The following is a 24,637-nucleotide window of genomic DNA, read 5'->3' as shown; positions in this document are numbered from 1 at the left end:
AAAAGTATTTGATTTGCTCCAAGGTAGAAGCTTGAAGAAGTCCTAACATCACTAACTATAGCAGTGAGCTAATGCCTGTGGGTGCCACTCAAAATGGCATGTCAAGTGTGATGAAGCGCCATTAATATTAAAGCAAAAACTAACATTGACTGCAGGGGAGCTACGATTTCAGTGTGAGCTAGGCATGGAATTCATGAGCTTAATATATTATTGTGCCATGCTGAAAATAGGATTCTCATTTTAGGTGCTCATTTCAAATATTCAAGGCTTGTGATATTGGTGTTGAAAGGCCTAAATTGAATCCTCATTGCTGACTGTATGTAATGACATTGAACTCAAACTCATGGGCATGCTTTGGTTGCAAAACACCACCATCAATTCTTAATTTGTACGAAGGACTATTTTTTTTCCCTTAAAGTGTTCCAGGCACTGCCTTATCTCCAGCTCAACAGACATAGCCTCCCCATCATTTCTTTCAGTTACCAATATGAGTTCAATGGGAGGAAGGGTGCGCACACAGACAACGCTCAAATACATGCTTGAAAATCCTGGTTTTATCCCATATTGAAGAAGCGATGGATAGTACAAGCCCCACGTGGAGGCTGGGAGTCTGAAGGTGTTAAATAAACTTTAGGGGGTAGTGTATGGCCCTCATGGTTTTTTACATGACAGATATTTCACAAAGTCTGCTGAAAATAAGGGTTTTTAATTACTTGTATTGGTAAAAGTGTTTTATTTCAGAAAGGGGATACTTTTTAAAATACAAGACTTACCTGTGGTACCTCTACTACGCTAAAATGCAACTGAACTCCTAGAAAAGCTCATGAACCGGCAGAATCTGCAGCTTAAGTTATTTTATGCACTTCTGTCATATTGTCTGATATAACTACCTTATGCCCATGAAAGCAGAAATTATGTTGGTTAATGAGGAGTGCATAGACAGAGTATGTTAACACAGTCTAGAAATATTGGTAAATATCAGCATTGCCCACAATGCTCAGATTAGCCTTGTATGCTGTCGATCTCAGGCTAGGTATATTCTAGATCTAATTCAATATGGATAGGCTATGATAGTGCTTTCTATTCCTTGCAAATAAATGGCAAAATTACTGTCTGAAAAATCCACACAAGGGATGCGTGTGTAAAAGGTGAACAGGATGACAACACAGCATGAAATAATTTGTAAGGCAAAGGAAACATGAATAATCTTCCTTACAGTCAGGAGATGAAAGTCATTTCCACAGAAGCCACTGTTTTCTTTCTAGGTAAGATCCACTGTCTGAAGCTTTGCAAAAGTCCCTGTTCCATATGTAGCTAGTCACGAGCATTGCATCCCTGTTGGCAGGAAAACAAAACCAAAACCAAAACCAGACACCTTCCCCTGAAAGACAGCCCATCTCCTCCTCCCACATCTCTTCTTCATAGGCCTGAGCACTGGGGTGCTCTCAGGCACCCCTCATGTTCTTATATATTCTCTACCTTCTCCAAGTTTCCATCACTGCTTTCCCTTCTCTCTCAATATCCCTTAAAATGGTGGGTGTACCCACCAGTCTTCCATGGCCTGGAACATAAGCACTGGCAGAAACACTGTGTCCAGTCTATTTTATTTGCTTATGTTTAGTAAGTATTTTTTGTTTTGTATTTCGCTGCTGATACAACCTCTGTTTTTTTTCTTCTACCAACACAGATCAGTTCCATTTAAAATACATCAGATAAGGACACCTGTAACTAGTTTTACTTGAATGTATGTACACAGTTATGTATACATTATATACATATACGCATTATATATACATATATATACACACATATATAAGGCACAGTAAAATGTGCCATCACTTCTCTAGGACTGTTTTTAATCTGAAAAAGTAGATCATATTTCTTCAGTAATTTGAAATGTCTAACCAAGACATTTTTATAATGTTTCAGGGTTACAGAGATATCAGCTGGGAAATAATCCTTACTTTAAAATTCAAGTTATTGTGACAAGATGAACAAAACCTATTTTGACAGTAATTCTAATCTATTTATTATATAACTGTTCCTCTTTTAAAAGATATATTCACCTGTATAGTTTCCTTTGTCTCTCCTTATTATGTTCCAAAATGTGAACTGAAACTTGTCCTGCAGAATAAAAAGTAACAATAATGGAGAACTGAATATGAACTTGGATAATTTATCCATTACTTAGAGAGAGGAAAGCAAAGATGTCTTTAAATAAAATGTATTATTAATACAGATCATGAGTTTACGTAATTCTGTTTGATGTAGGCAACATCAGTGGAGCCTGGTGATTACCAGGGTTTTGGGCATTTTATATATAGGGTAATCTCTGCCACGTGAAGATACGGCAGCACACAAATATGACTTGCATTTATAATGAACATGCTTGAATGGATCCTTGGTTGTTGTAATTAGCCTATGTATGCAAATTATGGCATCAGAAACCCTGCAGCAGCTGCTGTTAGGAGGGCTTGGCAGCTGTGTTACAAGCCAGTCTTACAGATCAGACGGACTTATTTTCAAAGGATAGAAACAGACAGATGAATGCAGATGAAAAATTGACATCTTTGGGGTGTATAAATCTACCCCTATCCTGGGTAGAACATTTCAATAAATACCAAGATAACATTTTTTACACAGTAACTCTATAGCCATGATTCACAATTGTGCTAGACCACAGGATCCCTTTTAACCCCAAAGATTTAATAAAAAAATGGCATAGAAAACTTCATTTAGTGTTGTTTCATGGACGACTTACTGTGGCCTCACAAGCATGACACTCTTTAACAGATGCAGCTTATTTCCTACTCTACCATAAGCACCCTGAAAATGAGACTTAACCTGCAATCACATATTTTAAAACTTTGTCACATGAAGATTTTGCACTGGAACTGGAATTTCCAGTTCTACTGTTTCAGTTCACGTTTTGCACAAGTGGAAGTGAAAAAGGTTTATGGGCTCCATGAACCATCTCAGCAGACGAATGCATCTGAGGCGTAACTCCCCAGGGTAAACCAGACACTTGAAAATACTGAAGTGACTCAAAGGTTTAAAAAATATATATGTATTACGAGAGCCACAAAAAAGGTTACAGACAGAGCTCCACAAAGCCTGCACAGATACATTCCAACAATTCAAGGAGGCAGAACAGGTGAAATACAGACCATAAGAACGGTTTGACATTAACCTTCCAGACTGTCAGAGACAGCAACCTTGACCCCATCTTTCCCACACACAAAAAAATATTGAATATATATATCTCTCTATATCTCTAGTCTGGACCACACATATAGTCCAAAGAAAACCACATTGCAATTTCCACATTAGGCTTATAGGAGAACAGGCATCATCTGAGCAACGTCCATTATAACACCCGTGAGGTGATTATCTTAGGCTGAGTTGACATAACATTATGCTTGGTTAGCGGTTTTAGAACAGCAACACAACACATTTCATCTGCTGCACATGGCTACTCACACATAGCTCTGTGCAACCCTTAGAGCTGATTTTAACCAAACTCAGTAATTACACTTGTTTTGCCTAATTAAAAAAGAAAATGCAAATGTAAGATATTAGGGCAGTTCCTGCTATCACCTTTCTTAAAAGTTCAAGACTTGAAGACTTCTTTGATGTACTTGCTTACAGACACATTTTGAGACTGTATTTATGCTCTTCAGGAAAATACACTACCCTGAGGCTTTTTCCCTTGTTCACTTCATGTTATGTCTGCATCCAGTTTTGACATAGGAGGCCAAATGCTGGTTGTATATCAGTGCAGTATTTGGCCCAGAGTTTCAAAGTCTTTGCTATTCAGACTTTCCTATGAGGTCAACAAACAAAGTAGTAAAAAAAGAAAATATTAAGGCTTCAAGTAAAAATATTTCCTCTCTCTCCCACCCATGTAATAAGGTACATTTAACTTCAGAATACTCAATATATTATACAATTAAAGATACAGAGATCCAACTTTTCAAGGCAGATTGTACTACAATGAAAACCTGGAGGCTAAATGGGAGTGTATGAACAGGGAACGAATGGCTAATAAAATGCAATATGCAATGAAAACGGATGCATAAACTAAACAAAAACTATTGCTGTTTTTTTAAATAAGTAATACAGTCCACAGCTAAAAATAAAAACACATCAAAAAGATTTAAGACTTCTGAAACATGAAATAAACATGACAAAAATTAAAGAAGCTACTTTACAAGATGCGGTAACTTGTGCTGGATTTTCATGGCTGATCCCCACCTACTGTAAATTAGCATCACTTATATGAGCTTTGATGGAGCCACACCAATTTACACCAGCTGAAGATTTGGCTTGCAGTGTCTGTAAAAACTGAGACTGTCTGGGCAGAACCACCTTGCTGCTAAACTGTAAACTACTTGAAGAACTATACTATAACATGGTCTGGATTCTGCTCCAAACTTAGCTTTAATAAATAGGTCCCCAGTCCACCAACAGGAACTATGGAAACACACACATTTATGAGAAAATAGCTGCAGGTTCAGTGCCTTTGATGGAAATGAGACTGGATTTGATGCATGCAATCTCCTGTTAACAGTTCTGCTTGGATTATTCTTTCAGAAGATCTGAATAACTTACTCCAGGCTATGTGCACTGAACTATATGCAAACCTCAAAAGGAAAAAAAAAAGAATACTTTGGTACCATTGTAAACCTATGAACAAGTTGAATGTCTCTCAACTGTGGGCAAAACTACCCATAAAATAAACAATCCTTACAACTGAACCTGTAATGACAGAGTGCACTCGTTCCTCCCCTACCCTTTGTGAACTATGTCAAAATAACCCTGGATATTAGTGCTTTATACACACAATACTGTGTTTAGTCTTACTGAGAAATTCTCTCATGAACTAATGTAGTTAACTTCAAAGGCTCTTTGGCCCTTCAAGTTCCTCAGTAGCTTTGTTTTTCTGTTTACAAATGCAGGAGAAAGAATGATCAAAGTGGAGCATCACTGGGATGCAAATCTCAAATATTGGTGCAAATTTTCAGCCTTGTTTGCATGAATTTCATGTACATATTCAAAGATACATGATAAAATGTGCCCTTGTCTAGCTCCCTTGCCCAAATTCGGTGTGTCACATATCCCCTCTTTTTCAGGGCTTACATATGGCATACATGATACTTCAAAAATAAGTAAGTCTTGTGATACTCTACGCACCAGAGTGAATTCCAGTCCTTAAGGAAGTATTGCATCTTCCTGAGGAGTTAACATTAGGGTAGAGTTGCAGATTAATAACAGTTAGAGATGGAAGAAATCTGTATGGCCATCTGGTCTAGCCCCTTGCTCCTGCAGGCTCACCTTTCAGAAATTCCTTTAATGACTTGTCCAAACACAATTTGACTGTCATAAACTGTTAGTCTCCAATACTCTGCCTTGGAAGACTATTTCACTGCCCCTTCCCCTCTGTCTTTTCTGCCCCCTTCTAAATGTAGACCACTGGTTACCAGTGACAACCGTTTGATTTACCTTTGGTTTTACATCTTTTAAATAATGTATTTGTACATATGATAATCAGTTTCCACTTCACTGCTTAGCCAGTGACATGTTTCTAGCCCTTTAAATCTTCTCATCAGCCAGCTCGTCCAGTCTTTCAATACAAATTGCTCAATCTGTACCTCATCTAGTTTGCCAGCATCTTTCTGGTACCGTGGTGCCTCCAGCTAAAGACAATATTCTACATGCCAGTGAGCAAATCTGCATAGAAAGACCATTGCTTCTCTGCTCTGCAATGTCTCTACAGTAGGCATTTAAAATATCACCAAGGCAATAAAATGCACACTGATTTCTAGTTCACTTTCTCATAACTTTGGCCTGTTGCAGTTGCATTGTTTTCCAGGTTTCTCCCTTCAGGCAACACAGAGCATTACACAGAGAGATGATTAACTTTCCTATGCTATCTTCAACCTTCCTTTTCAAAAATGATGTGATATACAAGGGGCATAATAAGCATATATTGCAGCAGATGACAAGATGTATCAAATCAAAAGATAAATTTTAACCAGGCAAAAGCGAGACCAATATTTGCCTTCTGGAATAATTAATCTCAACATACATGAAAACAAGTAAGTTGTTATCAACACATTCTGAATTGCTACCAAATATCTGGAGACCTCTCCATTATAGTCAAGGACTGAAAAGCATTCAACTCCTTGAAACAAATATCCTGAAAAATGCTGTATTTAGCTCTCTAATCCAAACTATTCACCAGGAGAACCAGGTGGGAGGTCGAGGTTTCATATGCTGACTGGATAAATAATGATTTTTAGTGACTTTGGCAAGTTGTTCAGGATGTTAATAATTGCACATATGATCTGGCTAGTTAGCATTGGTCCAGATCTCAGCACTTTTGACTTCTGAGGTGGTAACTGAATGGGAAGGAAAAGGAGAAAAGAAAAAAAAACCCAACAATTTGTCCCAAAATTAGCTTTGTCAGAGTCCTCATATTTGTGATAAAAGTAATGCACCCCTTGTTTTTTTACAGTAACGTTGTCTTTAAATCCAACAAAGTAAATGTAGTTTTCTGGAGACAGGAAAAGGAAACCTCAAAATGTTAAACAGATTTGATTGGTATTATTTTTAAAAGTTGTTTCCCAAGGGGAAAGCCCAAATGGAAAATCCTTTGTCTAACAGTACTGAAGACCAGAGGGAATGTGCTAGTAATTAGGCAGACGGAAAATTTATATCCTTTAGATGTACGCTTGGCTCAGTTACACACACTGTAAATTCAACAGACCATGATAACCTTGCGGCAGGATTACACAGATGGCACCAGGGCAAGGCAGTAAACCATGTTATTGCCTAAATCCAATAGGTAATAAGAAGGGTGCAGGAAAAGCAGCTGACATTTGAAGTATGTTCCCATCCAAGTATTTCCTATCTACTTGGTTTTGTTTCCGAGTCAGAGAAGCCTTTAAAAACCAGAGGGAGCAGAGGTCAGAGTGGAAGATCCCTACTGGTGTTGCAGTCCTTTTCCACGAGAGACAAACACGCGTACGCGTACACACAGTTTCACACACAGGGAGGCGAACGGCAGACAGTGAGAAGCTGTTGCTATCCTTTCTCCTGCTCGCAGCTGGGACCAGGAAGGCTTTTAAAGACAATATGGTGTTTGTGGCCCACGTGCCCTTGCCTTGCACCTTCCCAGGAGAAGGAACCAAACCTGCAACGCCTGCGGGACACAGTTCTCGCACATGCAGACTGCCCAGCACAGGAAGCCTGCTTTAGGAAAATAGCAGTTGGGCCTCTGACTCCTTTGCTGGTCAGAAGAACTGGGAAGGGGCATGGGGAAAACTGAATGATCCTGGACTGACCGTACTTTTTCACAGCACAACTGGTACACAACAGGTTTATTGGACAGACACACGCACAATGGCTTTAGCGCTCTCTTGCATGAAATAAATCTGCTCTGTGGTTGTTGTGTTAGGTCATAGCCAGCTCCTGCCTGTCGGTTTAGGAAGAGTCTGATGGACTGTACAATTTTATTCCCTCAAGAATAAGGCTGCAGCTGGTTTTTTGGCCAAAAGAGAAAGATGGAAACAGAATAAACCCAAAACAAGAAAAGGAGAGTGGCCGGCTGCTGCTGCTCCTTCTTTGTTGTTGTTTGAGTCTTCACAGTGCTCTTAGCTTCATGGCTGGCTGAGTGGATGGCTCTTTAAGTAATTTTATTTTACACTGAAATTTCATAGGTTGTTCCACCAACTCCAGACACCTTCTTAACATTTGAGTGTCTAGCGGGGCTGACAGGTGTCCCCTGGGAACTTGATGTTGAGCCCAACCTGGATATTCCTTTTGGCTGTCCATTAATTTTATTGTGAGGTGTCTTCAACTGCATTTCATCCCTGCATCAAAAGACATATGGAAAAATACAGTGTTAGTGACCAAAGTGTGACAGCAGAATGACTTCATCCAGGATAAACAATTTTCCCTGGCACCCCGAGTCCCAGTGTCACAAAACATTCAAGCATGGGAGCAACCTGGTTGAAGCCAAGACACTTGATGAAAAGCCACTGAAATGAGAGAATTCATCTGGCCATTAGGTTAAGTAGATGAGACCCCAGTAATGTAAATTTAATTACTTGCTAAAACGCTTTGTTCAACCAAACCAACAGTGTAAGTATCTGTGGGATGCAGGAGGGTTTAACTGTCACCACTGTTGACCTTAAACCAAATTATTTCTTACAATCACAAATAAAATACTCAGAAAAAAACACTTCCCAGTTAAGTATACAGCTAAGCAAAATTGTTGCCCATCTCTGAAAGACGTAAGAGAGGTGAAGCGTTAAAACTACTTAATGACAGAAGGCACAAAGTGAATCAAGTCAGGAAGCACTTTAAGATGCCTGTAATTAAAGACTGTATTCTGGATAGACTCTTTAAAATAACTTCCTTTTTTAAGATCTATTGCCAGGGAGCATGGACAACAGGCTTTCCTCAAAAGATGTTTTAAATCTAGGCCAGTACACACTAAAACGTAATGTGTCTCATCCCCAAGATGTAAACAGCACAAAGTAATTAGATAAAAGCCTACCAAAGAACTCATGTGCGTTCTGGAAGTGCCAGCAAAACTGGGGGTTGCTGTGTTCTCACATCTTACTCCTGCACAGTGGATGTCTGCTTGGGTTTGCCTCAGTTTGAAGTTTACGACTGGCTCATGCCAGCAGCAGTGACCAGGGGCTGCAGATCCTTCCAGAAGGGAACACTTTCTGTCTGCCTGCAAATTGAGGCAGCCTGAGCTATTTCAGACCACCCAACTCTTTCTGGAGGCCAGAGGGTTTGATGGATTAACTATATTCAAAAGCAAATTCTCTCTTTACATGTGTCTGCAAAACAAAACAAATGACCCTGGACTTTTACACAGCTCTTGATAGGTTCAGAATCGTTCCAAAACTAATAGCACTTTTTATGTGGCAACCTGGTCTGACAGCTGTATCCTGGGGCTGGAGCAGCAGACCATCAGCTCACACCAGCTTTTGCTACATGTTTAAGCTGTGCTTGCACTTGAGAATGGAGTCATGGTTATTTGAGCCAGAAAAACACACATACATAAATACATAAAACAATATTGTGTGGTTTCATAAATTGCTGCTGTATCCCCAAACAGCTGAGATATGCAGGGACCAAATTCTATATTTGCCTCACTGAGGTATTATAAAAGCTCTAATTCAGTGCTGAAATTGTCCAGAAGAATAGTCTGCCACCTGAAACAAGTCAGAAAGAAGCTGGGGAGTGTGTTAGGGGAAAAGGGAGAAAGGAAAGTCATTTGTAGTGATACCGACAGAGAAAACCTGCGAGGTTTACAAAGCACACAGTGCTTTTATTAAGCTATTTATTTGTCTAGGTACTTTACTTTAAGAACTTCAGTAAAAACCATGTCAGTTCCACTGCTTCTACATTTTAAACAAGCACAATGTAAAAGCAGTAGGACCAGCAAGCTGACAGCATAACCAAGACTGGTTATGACTTTCAGAGACTAAGCAAAGGCAACTAGCTTTTTATATAAGCGTCTTTCCTACAGTAGCAGCTGAAACATCCAGGTCTCAAACAGAGGGTAGAGAGGCAAAATAAAGTCCACAGTTCTTCTTTCACTGAAATAGACTTGTTTCTTTAATACATATATAGAGGAAAAAATGGCTGTCTACCTCCTGAAAGGTAGATCTTCCACCAGCAGAAAAATCATCTTAACAACTACAGTTCACTTGAAAACACTGAGGAAAAACTTACTGGCATTAACCTTCAGGAGAACAACAATAATGGATCTCCCACATTTCAGTAACTTTCCCTAAAATGTTGGATAATACTGGAGTGAGAAACCTGGGACCTTAACCAGAGGACAGCATAGTGCAGTCAGTGCCAGATGCAAAGAAAAGCTAGGTATTTCTAATGAACCATCCAGGCCCCCAGCTTGCTGAAATACTGCATCCTTTGGATGATGTAGCTCTTTTCAGACTTTCCAAGCCCTACAGTCTCCAGCAGAAAGAAAAAAGCGCATGCAGAAAGGTAAGTGCATACAGAAGTTGCAGCTGAGGATCTTGCTCGGATACCTCCTTGCACAGGGCATACCCTTGCATGTGCAGGGTATGCTTGCACATGCTGTGATCCCAACTTTGCCTCTGTGTCCAAGCAATGGCTGAGTCCAGTCTCCCTTTGAACTGCAAACTAGAACAGCTCCACCCCTTTGTGCATAATGGAAGGGATAATCTGCCTCACATCTTGCAAATAATTATCCAGTTCAGCTAAGGCACTAAATCACTGTGATTTTTACATCTTAACTGACCACCTGCAGTTCAAGTAACAGCAAACGTGCAAATGTTTTGTCATCAAGAGGTTGTCAGGAGGGTGTTACAGAATTAAAGCACACCCACAATCCTCCCACCCTTGCTGGCCTGCAGCAAATGTAATCTGTGTTGTGCCTTCAGTGAAGGGCTCTCCACTTGCATGCAAACAGATTCTCATTGCTAAGCAGCACCTACAGCAGTACATACCTTTGTGCTCCCACTGATTGCACCTCTGTAATTTCCACAGTGTTTACAAATGAGACAGCCTTCGGGCCTCCATAAGAGGGTGACCTAGGCATCCCTGTGGGGGACGATGGGACCTGGTGGCCTGGAGACTTGTAGGAGCCATTGCTCACCCTGCCCTGTAGTGCTTGATGGGACTGGACATTATTATTGGCTAAATCAGCTTGCAGAGAGGTTGTGGAAGTCCTTGGTGCTCTTGTCATTGCACTTGAGAGTGAAGACACTGAGGACTGCAGTATAGGGTTCCTTGTGCTAAAACTGGTAGCAGCCATCAGATTGTCTCTAGATCCATATCTCATTGCCATGCTGCGTGGGTCTTCAGAGAGTGTGCTGACTTGCTGAAGGCTGTAAGAGCTAGGGGTGTCATAGACACCTGAGTCTGCAAACACTGAATCAGGGTGCGAGTGGAGGAGCTTCTCCCTCTCTTCCATCTCTTTCCTCTCCTGGATGGATGCCATAATGGTTTTGGAAAGGTTATCATAGCGGACTGGGGAGGGGTCTCGCTGATGTGGAGCTGGACCCCCCAGCACTGGGCTGAAGCTCTGCGGTGGTTGGCGTTGGAGCTCACTTCCCCTTAGATGGCACATTTTGGCTGATAAATAGGGGGAGTGGTACCCAGCAGAGCTGACAGCAGAATGGGCAATGCACTTCCTTCCCGAGGGTGACATGGGGTTTAGCAAGCTGTCATATGAAAGACTCCCATTTCTGTTTGATAGGGAATTGGGAGAAAAGATGCTTTTGTAAGGAGTGGAAGCCGTCCCTTCAGACTTTATTGGATGAAGGGGCACTTTGTCTGTCCCTCTCCTGCCAGCAGATTTCAGGCTCAGGGATCGTGAATTGATGGCAAAGGAATCTATCTGGAGTGGGGAAGACTGATAGGTCTTGTGGAGGGAACTCTTCCGGTAGCTGGGGATGTCCAAGCTGGGTTCGGACTGGTAATCAAGGCTCCTGCCATCCTCTTCTATCAAAGCCCCTTGACTGTGTCCCTCCTGCATGGTGATCTAAAACAGAGGTAAATATGAGAAACAGAAGCCAATGATAAGTACAGGTTTGCTCTCCATAGTGAGTGGATGGGAAGAAAAGAGCTGGAGGTCTTCCCTCAGACTTTCAGCCCAGCTACAACACAGGCTCATTACAAGGAATCTCCTAACTCCTGTTCAGCATATGGATGAGCATCTTAGAAGCAAGGAGGAATTATTAATAATAAGTGTTAAATAATATTGACAGGAATAGATATGTCAATAAAGGACACTGAAAATACAGAATGAGAGACTTTCTAAGCCGAGACTCAAGTCTCAGTCAAGGTAAATCAGACTGTAATATGATAATACTGCCCTTGGAAAAAGCACTTCCAACTTTTCTACAAATAGCTCTTGAGTTGCAGGATGTCTGGCTTTGCATGCTGAGTCAGAAATACTTTAGGCTTCATTTCAACACACTGGGGACCAGCACACTCTCATCCATCTTGTCCACTTTACTCAGAGCTATGAATATTCAATAATTCTGAATTCCTGGTAATAGGTCTTCAAAATTAAGCACCTAAGCTTAATTAAAGCAGAGAGGCTCCTTCCCACCGTTTAAACAACAAAATGAAGTAATTTTCTCTTTTTAATTGCCTGTGTAGGGGAGAGTAGCCACTTCAGAGAAGAAAACATAGGCCATAATTTATTTATGTGCATTGAAACCAGATAGGACTTTACTTCATTTTACTCTATGAAAGATTGCTTACAGCTCTGCTCATCTGAAATGCCATTCTCTGCTAAAGTGAGTAATATTTGCCCTTATTTTTAAGGAAAAGTTTGACATAATGCACAATAAATGGGCTAAATTAGCTCTGAAAAATGAAGAATTGCTATCAGTCATATTTAGTCAGAGATGCAGTCAATGCAATTTGTTCTCTATCTAATTTCTTTTAAAGGAAAAAATAAAAAAAAATCTGTTTTATTCTGAATTTTTCTTCTTTTTTTTTTCTTTGAACTAGAAGATAGGGAAATATGCAAAACAGCTCCCTGTCTTCTAGAGTGCGGTGCTAAATTTGTCCTTCTCTGGAAAAAGGAGACCGAGTGACAGCCTGTAAGGAGGAGGAAAGAGCAATGATGTAGCTTGTAAGTTTATCTGTGCTACTTATCCTCATGCCCTGATCCCTCTTTCCTAACAGCTTTCACTGCTCAAAAGCAGAATTATATTCACAGGCTGAAGAACTGATACAGAAGAGACAACATGATATTCCTCACACCAGCTAGTCTCTTTCCCTCTATACCTTATATTGAGATGTGGCTTGGCAGACAAATACATGCCATCCTATCTGCTTGCCAAGTGAACTCCTTCTTGTAATATTCCCACTTGACTACTAAAAGTTGTGACTACTACAAAATTGAACAGTCCACAAAGCTGATTGTATGCACCCCAGTCAGCCTATAGTAACAACACCTTTTTAGGTTAGGATTGAAACAGGAACTCTCAGAGTGAAGATGCTGTACCCTGTTATCATTTCATAGCACTACCCAGTCTCCTGGCCTAATGAGAACCTATCCTGCACCTATACTCTGTATCTGTGGCCGTGTACTGAATGAATAGGACAAGCTTGCCTTCCATGGTTCTCCAACTTTTGACATCATGACCAAAACCACTGTGGCCTATACAGCTCAAAAGTGCTGGATGATGCCTGTAAATAGAGTATTTTGAACTGGATGTCAAGCCATTTTTTATGTAATAAAGTGAGGATGATACAATATTAAACTTTTTGGATACAGTGAACACACTCTTCACACTTTCCCTTTCATAAGCCAATCTTTTCTTCATTAAGTGTACAAACCCAGAGGATAAGATCTACAATTACTGCAGTATGACTAAAACAAACTTGGTGATAGCTGGAATTCCATCATCTCTCTCCATCTTTCTTTTCAAACCAAAAAAGACATTGAAAAAGTTTTCTTCACCATCTAAGGAACATGCTGTCTTATTTCAAATATTGCTACAGTCAATTATATACCTCTACCATGTTTTCCTTTCTGTTATGTTACCCCCGTCCTGTTATTGCAGGGGTGACATTGAAGCTCCTGGTGAAAATAACTGTAAGAATACTGCATTGTGTGTGGTATGTGTGTTTTAAGGGTATCATCTCCACTGGTGTGTGAAGATGGATACGTATTACAAGCATACAGTTAGACCAGTGATTTTCAAACTGCTGTTCTCAGGCCCTAGGGGCCAAGGAATATTTGTAATAAATCCATGAGAAATAAGCGAGAAAAACGAGTTTATCAGCAATGGACTTAGTTTTGCACACTGCTTCCAAAGGAAACAGTTGTAAACTGTTTCAAAACTCCTAAGCAAAAACGAAAACAGAATTCCAGGGCAAGTCTCTCTAATTGTCTGGACCTCTATTTTCTTGATAGGAGGAAATGATGCCAAGTGTTAGGAAGTTTTGGGTTTTTTTTTTTTCCGTATAACCTAAATGTTGTCAGAAGGTGCTCAGGAAGGTCAAACATGAGTAATCTTCCATTAATTCTAACTAAAACATCTCTTGGGATGCTTTAAAAGTTGTTTCTGTTTTGCAAGCTGACATCTTAAGGAATCACTGAGCATGTTGCCTGTTGGCTAAAAGCTCTCATCCAGAAAAGCGCTAAGCATGCCCAGCTCCCTCTGAAGTGAATGTGAGTTGGCACCTATGTCTGGAGAAGCCAATGGAAAATGACACTTCTCAGCATCTCAGGATCAGGCCGAGACACTAGTAAAGCAGCAGTGCATGCCTGTCAGCAGGACTGACATGTCAAGCTCAACAGAGGAAAGGTGCAAAAGCAGACATGTTTTCCTAGGGAGCACAGTGCAAATATACACCATTGCACAACAATGCCAAGTGTTGTTATTTACCTTCACACTCTGACATTCACTAGAGCCCTGCAATGAATTTATCCTCAGCTCCATGCTGCCCGGTGTTAGGTGGGATCAGACTCTCCCAGGCTCACTCACCTGCTCAGCCGTAGCATGGTAGTGCACTTTGGGATTGTTGGTGAAAGCTGGTCTGTACTTGTACATGGCAGGCGTAGGAGGGCTGATAAGTTTGGGTGAAAGGCTGCCTTCTGTAAAAGAGGAAAAGAAAAGGGGACTTTCTATTGAAATGTGTGTACAGAAAGCTATCATCCCTAATTCCCTGTTATCCATGGTCTGCTGCAAACAGATCTGTTCTGGAAAGAATAAAACTGGCAGTATTTTTGTGCAGAATTTCACTAAAATCAATGGGGTCCTTGTGGAAATAGCCATACCTTGCTGCCAGATCAACAATCTGGAGCGAAGAAACAAGGTATAATATATTAAGTGGGGTGACATATTTTGGTGAATAGTAATTTTGCCATAACTTGAAATACCAGATTTGAAATATCAGCTAATTTTGTCTGAGAAAAAAATTATAGGTTTTGTCAATACTAATAAAGCTTTAATTTCACATTTCCGTAAAATAAATAATTCAGTTTGCAATACCTAAGCATTTCATGCTAATATTTCTGATTCCTTAGGTCAAAATAAAAATTTTAATTTTAAAATTGATCAAAAATTTTAAAAGGTGGTTAAAAGGGTTTAAAAACTCTGCAAAACTGATGTGAAATATCCAAGCTAGGCTTGAATGAACCACTTCAAGCTACTTTTCTCTCCCTTTACTGCTCTGAACTCCTATAAATGGAAAAAAACCCTTTACCCAGATCCCTCACTGTTTTGAAAGAATACCAGAAGTCTTTTAAAGAGGGTATATTATTGAAAATAAAACACTGATCATGTAACTATACCTTCACTGGTCCCCAGCTGCCCTTTCAGCTCAGAGTACTTGCTTGGATCTCCTTTGGGTGGGAGAGGTGGTTGCACATCTATACTTTTATCCTCCAGACCTTCCAGGCTAATTTTGGACTGAAAATGACCAAAGAGTCAATCATTACTCACAACTTGGTTAAATAACAGCACATGTCAGAGTGCTGGATGTACTTCAGAACAAGAATTACCTATTCTACAATGACAAACATGATTTTGCATCCATTGCAGACGACTGTCATCTGCAAAATTAGCATTGTCATAACAAGCCAGTATAATTTTAAATGCACTATCTTAGTATACTTGGCATGCTAAATAACATTATCATCACGCTAGCTAATATGTGGTAGAAGGCAATGGTGTTTTCTAGTATTTTTCAGCAACTTTCCAGGCAGAGTGTAACAAATAACTGTCCACAAAATCTTTCAAGGTGTCTTCTTCTGAAACCACTGCTCTTTATGTGACTAAACAATTCCTTCTCTCTATTTCATAACAGGAGAAACTGAAAAAGAGAACTCAGCTTCTGAGACAATATTTCTTTCACTGGACCACAAGACTTCCTACAGTCTGGAAGCTCAAAACCTTTGCAGTACAACAGCTGACCTGATGGTACAAGGCTTCCCACAAAGTAGTAGATTCATTGAAATTAATTTGGACACCAAGAGGTGGCAACTCATGGGACAGAAAGTAGATGTTGCAAAGAACAGCCAGATCCAGAAGATGCCCAGAGGTATTCTATTGCAAAGCTGCAAAAACAGCTGGATTAAGAGCTGCTGTTACTGAATCTGTTACTGAATCACAGGAAGAAGTATACAACAAGGACTCAACCTCTATTATTTTCTAAAACAAACAAACAAAAAGCATCATCTCAGAGATTTTCTATTACACACTCTTTCTCAGGCTTCATAATGCTCAATCCATGCTCTTCAAAAGCAGTGCTTGAAGGCTGCCTTACCTTGCTCCGGTTGAGGTTGGCTTGGATCCCGTTGTCACTGATCTTCACTGTGATCTGACGCTCAGATAAGTCAGGTCTGAGGAAAGGAGGCTTCACACTCACAACTTGCTTTTTCTTGGGCTCAACTATGTACCTGATTAATTTTTCAACAGTCAGCATTACAATAAACAATAACCTACGAACAAGGCATAGAAACAAAAAAAAATCTTCCTGCTTTCAGGGTATGATTTAAGAATGAGTCAGAATCTAGGTAAGCAGACTCCATTTCACTGGATGTAATAATTAAAAAGCAATAACAAGAGCTTAACGATCAAAAAGAGAGGATGCATTGAAAATCCCAAGCAATTTCTGCGACTGTGATGGACATGAGTGCAATTCACATGAAGAGAAAGAGAGGCCTACCACCAGTGGAAGTGATGTACTATATCTTACCTAGTTAACATGAAACAGCTTCCCTGTGGTGGAAAACAATGGGTGCGGCAGTAAGACCCAGCACATGGGGAGTTAACATTGCGAATATGATGTGCAGTCAGTTTTAGCTTACCACATGGTCACTTGTGTATGTAGCATGTTTAGTGTTTTCAAATAAAGGGATGTAAAAGAAACAGACAGGTCTATAGGAAGCAACAAATTTAAATGGCAATGGCTGACTTTAGATATCTGATTTCTTTCTAGTTGACTAGAATTCTGTTAAGTGCAAATGGGCAGTGGCTGTACAATGCATAAATATCAATACACACAAAAGATTTCTCTGTTTTATCTAGTGAACGGGACATTCTAGTAGTGATGGCTCAGTGATTTTCAATACACAGGACAATTTGAACTGGTTTTCACAAAACACAAACATTCTGCTTGCTGAAAGTCTGACAATAGCCATGATGATGATAGTACTCACACCCCTCTTAACAGGAGTGTCTCCCAGCTTCTAATATCTAGCTCTCTTAAAGTATCTTGACCTGATTTTCACGTTTCAGTAATTTTGAGAAGCAGCCATTCCAGTGTCTTCACTGTAACACACATAACAGTCTTTTAGGACTTATTTGTTGCACAGCAAAGGGAAGAGGAAAAAAATGGAGGCAAATAATAGTGCCAGGATCTGGAATCGCTCAACACCCTGAAGAGGTTCAAATAAGTCTTCTTGTAGTATGACTATTAACATGTCTACATGCTGGACATCTCCTGCACCTAGGATATTTATACTCCATCTGATCTACTGCATTAAAATCCTGGTTTTAGAATGTGAAATGATAAATCCATTTCCCCCAAAATAGAAAGCCATAAATAAATCCCAAGTTCCATGACACAGACTTCATTGAAAATCTGTTTTATGATAATGAAAGTGCCAGTGAGATTGAAAACCACAGCAGCCTTAAATTAGATTTAAGTCTTCAGGAGAAAGGCTGATTTTAGATTCTTGCCTTTTCTCCAGCAGATTAGAATACCTGGATGATGACTGTACAGTGCAAAAGTCATGTTGGGAATCAGGTAACATATGAAAACTTACCTTGTTACTGAAATCCACTAGGTAAGTTAGTGAAATCAAGGTTATAGCCTTTTGATACAATTTGAGATGCTCATTACAAATAAACATTTCTGGGATGAGGGTTATGAATAACATGAAGAAAGCAACTGCTTGGACAGGTTTGAGCAATGCAACAGTGGAACAGCTATCACAGAGCTCTGCCTTCAAGAATGTTTTGCTTTACTTCCCTGATATTTCATCAGTGGTCCTTGTGAGCCCAACCAAGCACATTTTCTTCCTCTGTCCCAACAACTACTCCATCTCCCTCACTCCCAGCTGAAGCATTTCTCTTACCTGGGAGCCAAGGGGCTGCAGAGAACATGTTCCACATTTCCACAGCATCCCCGGGTAAAGGGATTCACTCCTCCACGAAATTTACCTGTCACCTGCAAACATATTCAGGAGAGTATTCAAACCTCTGGTTACATAAAAATTGTCATCCAACCCTCAGAAAGCCAAGAAGAAGTATGCCTTACTCTGACCCTACTGTCCTTCCCAAACAGATCCCAAACATTCTTTGAATGCTGCACTTCCTCTCTCCTCCTCTAACACACCATCTTCATCAGCTGCTTCTAGCTAGGAAGCACACCAACTAAAGATCCCTTCCCAACAGGGCAGTGTGCTTAATGTGACTGAGTTTCGAAGTGGCAAGGTTCACCTGTCCACGCTGCCCCTGTAATTAGATTTGTGCCTGCTGTCAGCCAAACTTCCTGCTTTGGTCCCTTCCATTGACGTCTTTTCCACTCCTCTGCCTTGGCAAGTCCCCTCCAAACAAACAGGAATGTTAATTCAACATTTATAATGTTGGATGAAAGCAATGTTTCCTTTCTGTCAGCATCCCATCGCTAGCAGCAAATAGTACGAACCCCTGCCTTATGCAGGAGGGTGCCAGGAACTCCCTGGTGATTAGGATGTTTGCTTGGAAATGAGCTAGTTTAATAAAAGCCAAGCCTCATTAGACTGGCGGGATCCATTCAAAGCTTCATAAGCTTTATAAAGGGTTTGTACTCTCTACAGGCAGATACTTGAAAGTAACCATATGGGGATAAATACCAATAAAGCCAGAGAGATTAATAGTGGTTGCCATTAAAAGCATTACTGTTGCTGTTTGCAAGTAATGCATTTTAATAATCTCATAGTTTTGATCTAGCAACAAGTTTACAGAGTACCAGAAATACTTTAATTACTTGCACATAAAATAACAACGATTAAATGATTTTGCAATATATTATGCTGGTCTCTTTGATATAACATAAAACTCTATAAAAGGCCAAGAGAGAAATGTTGGAAGTTACGAAGGCTGGAAGACTAACCTCATGACTAAGCCATGGGCCTGGGACATTTGGCACATGTGCATTTAATCCTGTGCTTAAGCTGATTTGTGCCAGATGCTGGCAAAGCTCTCCCTATCTCTGTGCCCATTTTCTCAAACACAATATGAAAATAAAATTTCTCTAACTCAGATTACAGTACTAATTATATCAATTTGGTTTCTAGAGTAGCTTGAAATGCACTGATAGAAAGCAGTCTAAGAAGGAAGGATATTTATTTACTCTATTCAAAAACTAAAAATACCAGGATATGAGCAGATGTTGGGTTATGGGTTATTTTGAGTCCATAAAAGAATTTCAGAGGCATTTGTAAAGCTCACAAACATCTGAAATCAGCCTCTGTGCACTCCTCAATCACAGTTTGCCTACTATGAATGCTCAAACCCAATGGACTCCAGAATGAACAAATACCAAAAATTTACAATAAAATACCAAAAAAGGTCTGTACCACTGCCTATAAAAGTTACTGGGAAAAAAGGAAAGAGTGTAGCTAAACATACTGTAACTGGAAACCTGAGAGCAGATAATGTTACAGATAGGCAGTACACACGACTGAACAGAAACTAAAACTAGATTATATTTAATCTGCAGAATGGCATAGGAAAATGAATTAATCTTAAGTGGTTTGGTAGCTCAGGAAATCAAAACAAGCTAGGATGCATTTTCCAGTAGTTAATTCAATCAAGTTAAACACAAAATTCTCAACCTTCTTAATGCAGTCACAAACACAGCAAGTTAAAATTTTACCTTTTTCTCAATTTAAATCTTTTCTTTCTCTTCAGTCTAAAACTTTCATGAACAGTTTTCATTATTGCACAAAGACAAGCTTAAAACAGACCATGATTTGGGCTATGAGACCAAAATGCCCTGGGTTTCATGCTACTATTGTAGCATAAACTACTATTGTAGCATGTACTATTGTTAGCACTATCAAACCTTATTCTTCGCCAAAATCAGTTTTACAATTAAGAGCAGTTGATTCCAAGGAGGACAGAAAAAGCATTAGAAGATTTACAGCTATGGTAAGCCTGCTTTGTTCAGAGGCCACATTAGGCAACAATTCAGGATGACTTCAGCTTTTTTGCGTATGTAAACCTCCCACACTATTCTGCATAGAAGTTTGTATTATCCCTTGTGGGAGAGGAGACCATCTTATCCCAGTTCCTGAAGTCCTGGCCTCAGACAGATGTCTTCAACTCTTACAGTCTGCAGAGAAGCCACATAAGACGTAAGCATGGAGCCATCAGCCTGCAGCACAGCCAAAAGCAGACTGCTCAGCATGAGCTTCAGAGCACCCACAGGTGCAAGAGCAGTAGAAATGCATTTGAAAAACAAAAACTGAAAAAGAAGTGTGATGTGAGAAACGTAGTGAAAAAATCCAGGTGTGTGAGGGGCACTTTGAGTGGAGCTAAGACAGGGCAAAGCCCTGGAATGCACACAATTAACATTGGGAAGAAAGCTGAAAATGCTGTATGCTGCTGACTGGCACTTTGTGTGACCCAGTGTCAAGCTTTCTAACTGAGCTACCCCTTACGAACTGCAGGGCCAGCGATCCCATGCCCAGATTGCTATCACCCGTATCATGCTATTGATATGCACAGGCATACTGGTCTGGATCCCTCACACAGGAGCTGTGGGTTATATACATTTGAGTAATTGCAGTGGAACAGTTTTACAGGCTTTTTGGCACAAGATATCATGTTGGCACTTGGTTTGGAGAAGCAAAACAAGTTAAAACCAATAGCCACTCCATGTGTGTGTACATATGCATGAGAACAAGAGACAGACAAAGAGAGTGAGACAAAGAGCTAGTTCAGACCTTAATATGTGCAGTGTGGGTTAGCTGGGGGAGTTCAAAATATCAGGAGACAGGGCAAAAGCATGATTTAATCTTTCCCTTTCTTTCTTTCATTGAAACTTATGGTTTCTTCAGTCTGACTCATAAAGTTTGAACTTCTGGGGTTGATGATACTCCACATAAAATCTATTTCAAGGCCATGAGCAGATTTTAAATGGTAAATAAGCCTGCAATGATCATCTGTGGTTAGAAGGGGAAAATCTTTGCTTGTAGTGCATTCAAGAAAAAAAACTGAGAAAACTAGGCAATCTTCCTTGATCTTCGTGAAAGCTCCAGTAAAAGTGTTACTGCTGAGATTTGGATCATTTTTTGCTTTACCTAAGCTGACTTGCTGACTTTCCCTCTCAACTCAACATCTTAGCCACCAACACAGAGAAAGACTGCTTCTTACCTGTTCATTTGTTGTGCGCCCTCGCGCCACTAGAACAATATGGAAGCCAGTGAGACCAATGACTGGAATAAAGAATAACCCAGCCACACACATGACAGCCATTCTGTATGCAGGAGTTAAAGAAACTGAGGTAAGTGAAGGGAAAAAAGAGGCTATGAAGGAGAGGGAGAGGAAAAGGAGCAAAAAAGTATCTTGGAAATAGGGAGGGTGTCCCTCACCTTTAATTATTTAACAGAATTTAAATGCTCCTAGCCTGGGTCCTTGTAGTTGACATGGCTAAAAATAATGTGAACTCATTGATTTTGACTCTAACCATCTTATAAAGACCATTCTGCACTAATGTATCAACAGATGCAGCACTCCTAAGAGCCAGCGGGTCATGTATTACACTAACATGCAGGGGGGCTGCTTCGAGGGCAAACTCTCTTTTTAAAATACGGTAACTTTTAAATAGAGTTAACAGTACCCAGCAGTTTAGACTCACACCCATTGGAAGTAAAATTCAGGGAGGCAGCACATTCTTCTGCCGGGTTGTCATGGCAAAGATTAAGATCAAAGACCAAAACAAAAGGTCAGAGTTTTGGGAATAACTGATAGCTATACAGGTAAAATGAGTACAGAGGGAAACTTGCACTAAGCATTAACAGGGTAAGAGTAATGGAGGATCAGGAGAAGAGTAGATCTCCACCAGTTCCAGCAATACAAATCTTCAGATTCATTCTTTCACATTTCCCTTAAGGCCACCTTGGGTCTTGAAAGACCAAAAAGAAGGATACGTAATGGTAGTATGAGCTGCTCCCAGCTTCTCCATATGGTTTAGTACGAAGATGAGCCCAAAGGTGAATACTCCAACCATGTGCGTACTTAAGGACAGCAAGAAGAGAAAAAAGTAGCGATAGTTCCTCCGTCCTATGCAATTGTTGACCCATGGGCAGTGATGGTCAAAATCCTTGTAAAGAAAGGGAGAGATAGGGAACAATATCCAAACAATGAAAGGAAATATATTGTCTTGGAAATAAATCTGAGCCATCATCAGTAAAATTACATCAGGCTACTCTGCAGCTTTACAACATGCTAGAATCTCTTTATAGGGCTTATGACCAAGTGGTTTCTGTCTCTGTGGATGGAAAGGTACTGGAGTGTTTATAGGGTTCAAAAAGAGTTACAAAAAATGAAAGGTTATTTATCTGCTAGCAGCAGATGCACTAATTTTTTATCATCACTAGCATAAGTCATCAATAACAGTGACATTGTTATAACCTAGAATGTTCTGAAGATGCAATACTGCTGCGGGATTCTCTGCCCCACATTTTTGTATTTATACTTATCTGGATGAAACCACTTTAAACAATGCACATAATGTAAAGTACTTTTTTACCAAGCAAGTCCCCAAAGAAAAGCAACAGCTGGATAAGACCCAGGCAAAGTTCTGTACAAGATCTTTAACAGTTATGAACCCAAGCCTGAATATTTGTCTCAGTTAAAAGTTCAAAGTCTCTCATAAAGTCAGATCCCTTCTACCAGGAGATTTAATAATGAGGGCAAGCCACAGACACATTCCAAGTGCATTTATACAGTTTCATAAGCACATAAATCCACTGTCTTCAATGGGATTATTCTTGACGTTTGAAGACAGGATCAGGTGCAAGAAATAACCCTTTCTTATTTCTGTATTCTTCAGAACCAATGGCTCACACTCATTACAACAACAAATGAATTGTTTATTCTTTGTTTTGTGGTAATATTATTTTAAAACATTCCTCAATGATGACAAAGGGGTTTTTTGTATTTTTAAGTTTTGCACAATGTATTTACCAAAATTTGCAAAATACAAGAATGTGGATTGAAGCTTTTTCAAAGCACATTAGAAAATGACAGGTCTTTTAATATAGATCATTTCAGGCTATATCTGAAATGCTGACATAGCATATGTTTATTATGCAAATTTGACTGTATGCAGCTCAAAATATCTATGGATAGAAACTGTGTAAGTAATTACTGCAAACACTTCAGTAAAGAAAACAAAAAAATCTGACTACTTTGGTCACAGATTCATTTTTGGGTCCCTCTGGTCACAGCAGGCTTTAGGTTTTAAATGATTTTATTTCTGCAAGTGTTGTCAGCTTTTGTTGTTTGTTCATTTTTATCAAATTAACTCAAAAGTTTTCTACTTGGGAAAGGAATTTTTATTGCACATTCTAGATTGAAAGATGTGAATTACAACCCTGAAAGGGTTCCACATGGAACAACCAGTAGTCACTCCTATCACTGTCTGCAAGCTCTTGTAGAATAGATGAGTGGGAAATAAGCATCACAAGAATCAATAAAACATGCTGTTTAAGACCATGATTTATTGATTCAGAAGTCATTAATGGTTTTTGCCTATATTCCTCCACAGCGGTCATAATTTAATTATACAAACAGAGCTTCTTACTTGCCCACCAGAATAGTAAGGAACATTCAACTGATCTGACCATCAATAAAACTTCTGGAGAGCTAAGCAGAGTCACCTTGCATTCTGCTACTTTATTTCAGTTCCTTTTGGATTTTCTCCCATTGTCACTTCTGCTGCAGAACAGAAATGCCTCCATGGAGGCCTTATGGCAGCATGAAATGGCAAGTGTTTATGCCAGTGAGTTCTGAGCAATCTTCTTCGGAGAAAATTTCATTTGTTCAAAATGAACATTCATGCTGAGCCACTGGGGAGGGCAGAAGAAGGAAATTCCATGGGACAACTGAGAATTTACTATCATCTGAACAATGCTCAAGAGCTTGGATTAGTGAAAACATTTATGTTTTAAAACAAGGAATATGTGACTCAGGTTTTCCACAAAAAATCCAGCTCTATTCAACAGTTCACAACAATCTGAAGAAACTGATGCAACTTACAAATAGCTGTCGCTATTCCTTTCTACCCAGGGATCTTGGCAGCTCCTTACTCTCCAACTTCTCAAATCCTGCATCCTTCTAAAGCCTTCTGCAACAGGACAGCCTTGTCCTATTTATGGATGGTTATTAGGCACAGCACTGCTTCCAGATAATTACAACTTAGATATATATTGCCCTGAAGGAGAAAATGACTGACACAAGATAAATCCAGGCAGCCTTCCTCTCACAAGTAACTGAGCTGCTTTCTTTGGGACTATTCCCTTGCTTAAGGCAAAGAGGATTAGGACAAAGATGGTATACACAGTATTCTAGCTGACGTTGGTACTTTTTTCCTTTTCTGA

At 39.8% G+C, this 24,637-nt stretch overlaps 1 protein-coding gene across 3 annotated transcripts in view; it reads right to left on the bottom strand.

The window, feature by feature from the left end:
• Positions 1-3,051: 3,051 nt before the first annotated feature.
• ZDHHC8 (zinc finger DHHC-type palmitoyltransferase 8) overlaps positions 3,052-24,637 on the bottom strand; it is a 117,501-nt gene continuing 95,915 nt past the window's right edge. For all 3 annotated transcript variants that reach the window (XM_061370851.1, XM_061370852.1, XM_061370853.1), the window contains exons 4-11: positions 22,184-22,356; positions 21,408-21,510; positions 18,122-18,213; positions 16,306-16,438; positions 15,332-15,449; positions 14,523-14,632; positions 10,518-11,554; positions 3,052-7,874 (exon numbers count right to left, since the gene is read on the bottom strand). In XM_061370851.1, the coding sequence (XP_061226835.1) occupies positions 7,703-7,874; positions 10,518-11,554; positions 14,523-14,632; positions 15,332-15,449; positions 16,306-16,438; positions 18,122-18,213; positions 21,408-21,510; positions 22,184-22,356 (1,938 nt within the window). In that variant the 3' untranslated portion in view covers positions 3,052-7,702. The remainder of the gene's footprint in view (positions 7,875-10,517; positions 11,555-14,522; positions 14,633-15,331; positions 15,450-16,305; positions 16,439-18,121; positions 18,214-21,407; positions 21,511-22,183; positions 22,357-24,637) is intronic.

The sequence above is a fragment of the Neopsephotus bourkii genome, unplaced genomic scaffold (assembly GCF_033783945.1).
Source record: "Neopsephotus bourkii isolate Nb327-2 ecotype Australia unplaced genomic scaffold, CSIRO-AGI_Nbou_v1 NB_1542, whole genome shotgun sequence".
Lineage (NCBI taxonomy): Eukaryota > Metazoa > Chordata > Aves > Psittaciformes > Psittacidae > Neopsephotus > Neopsephotus bourkii.
The sequence above is the reverse complement of the archived record's forward strand: the minus strand, read 5'-3'. Positions and strand labels throughout refer to the sequence as shown.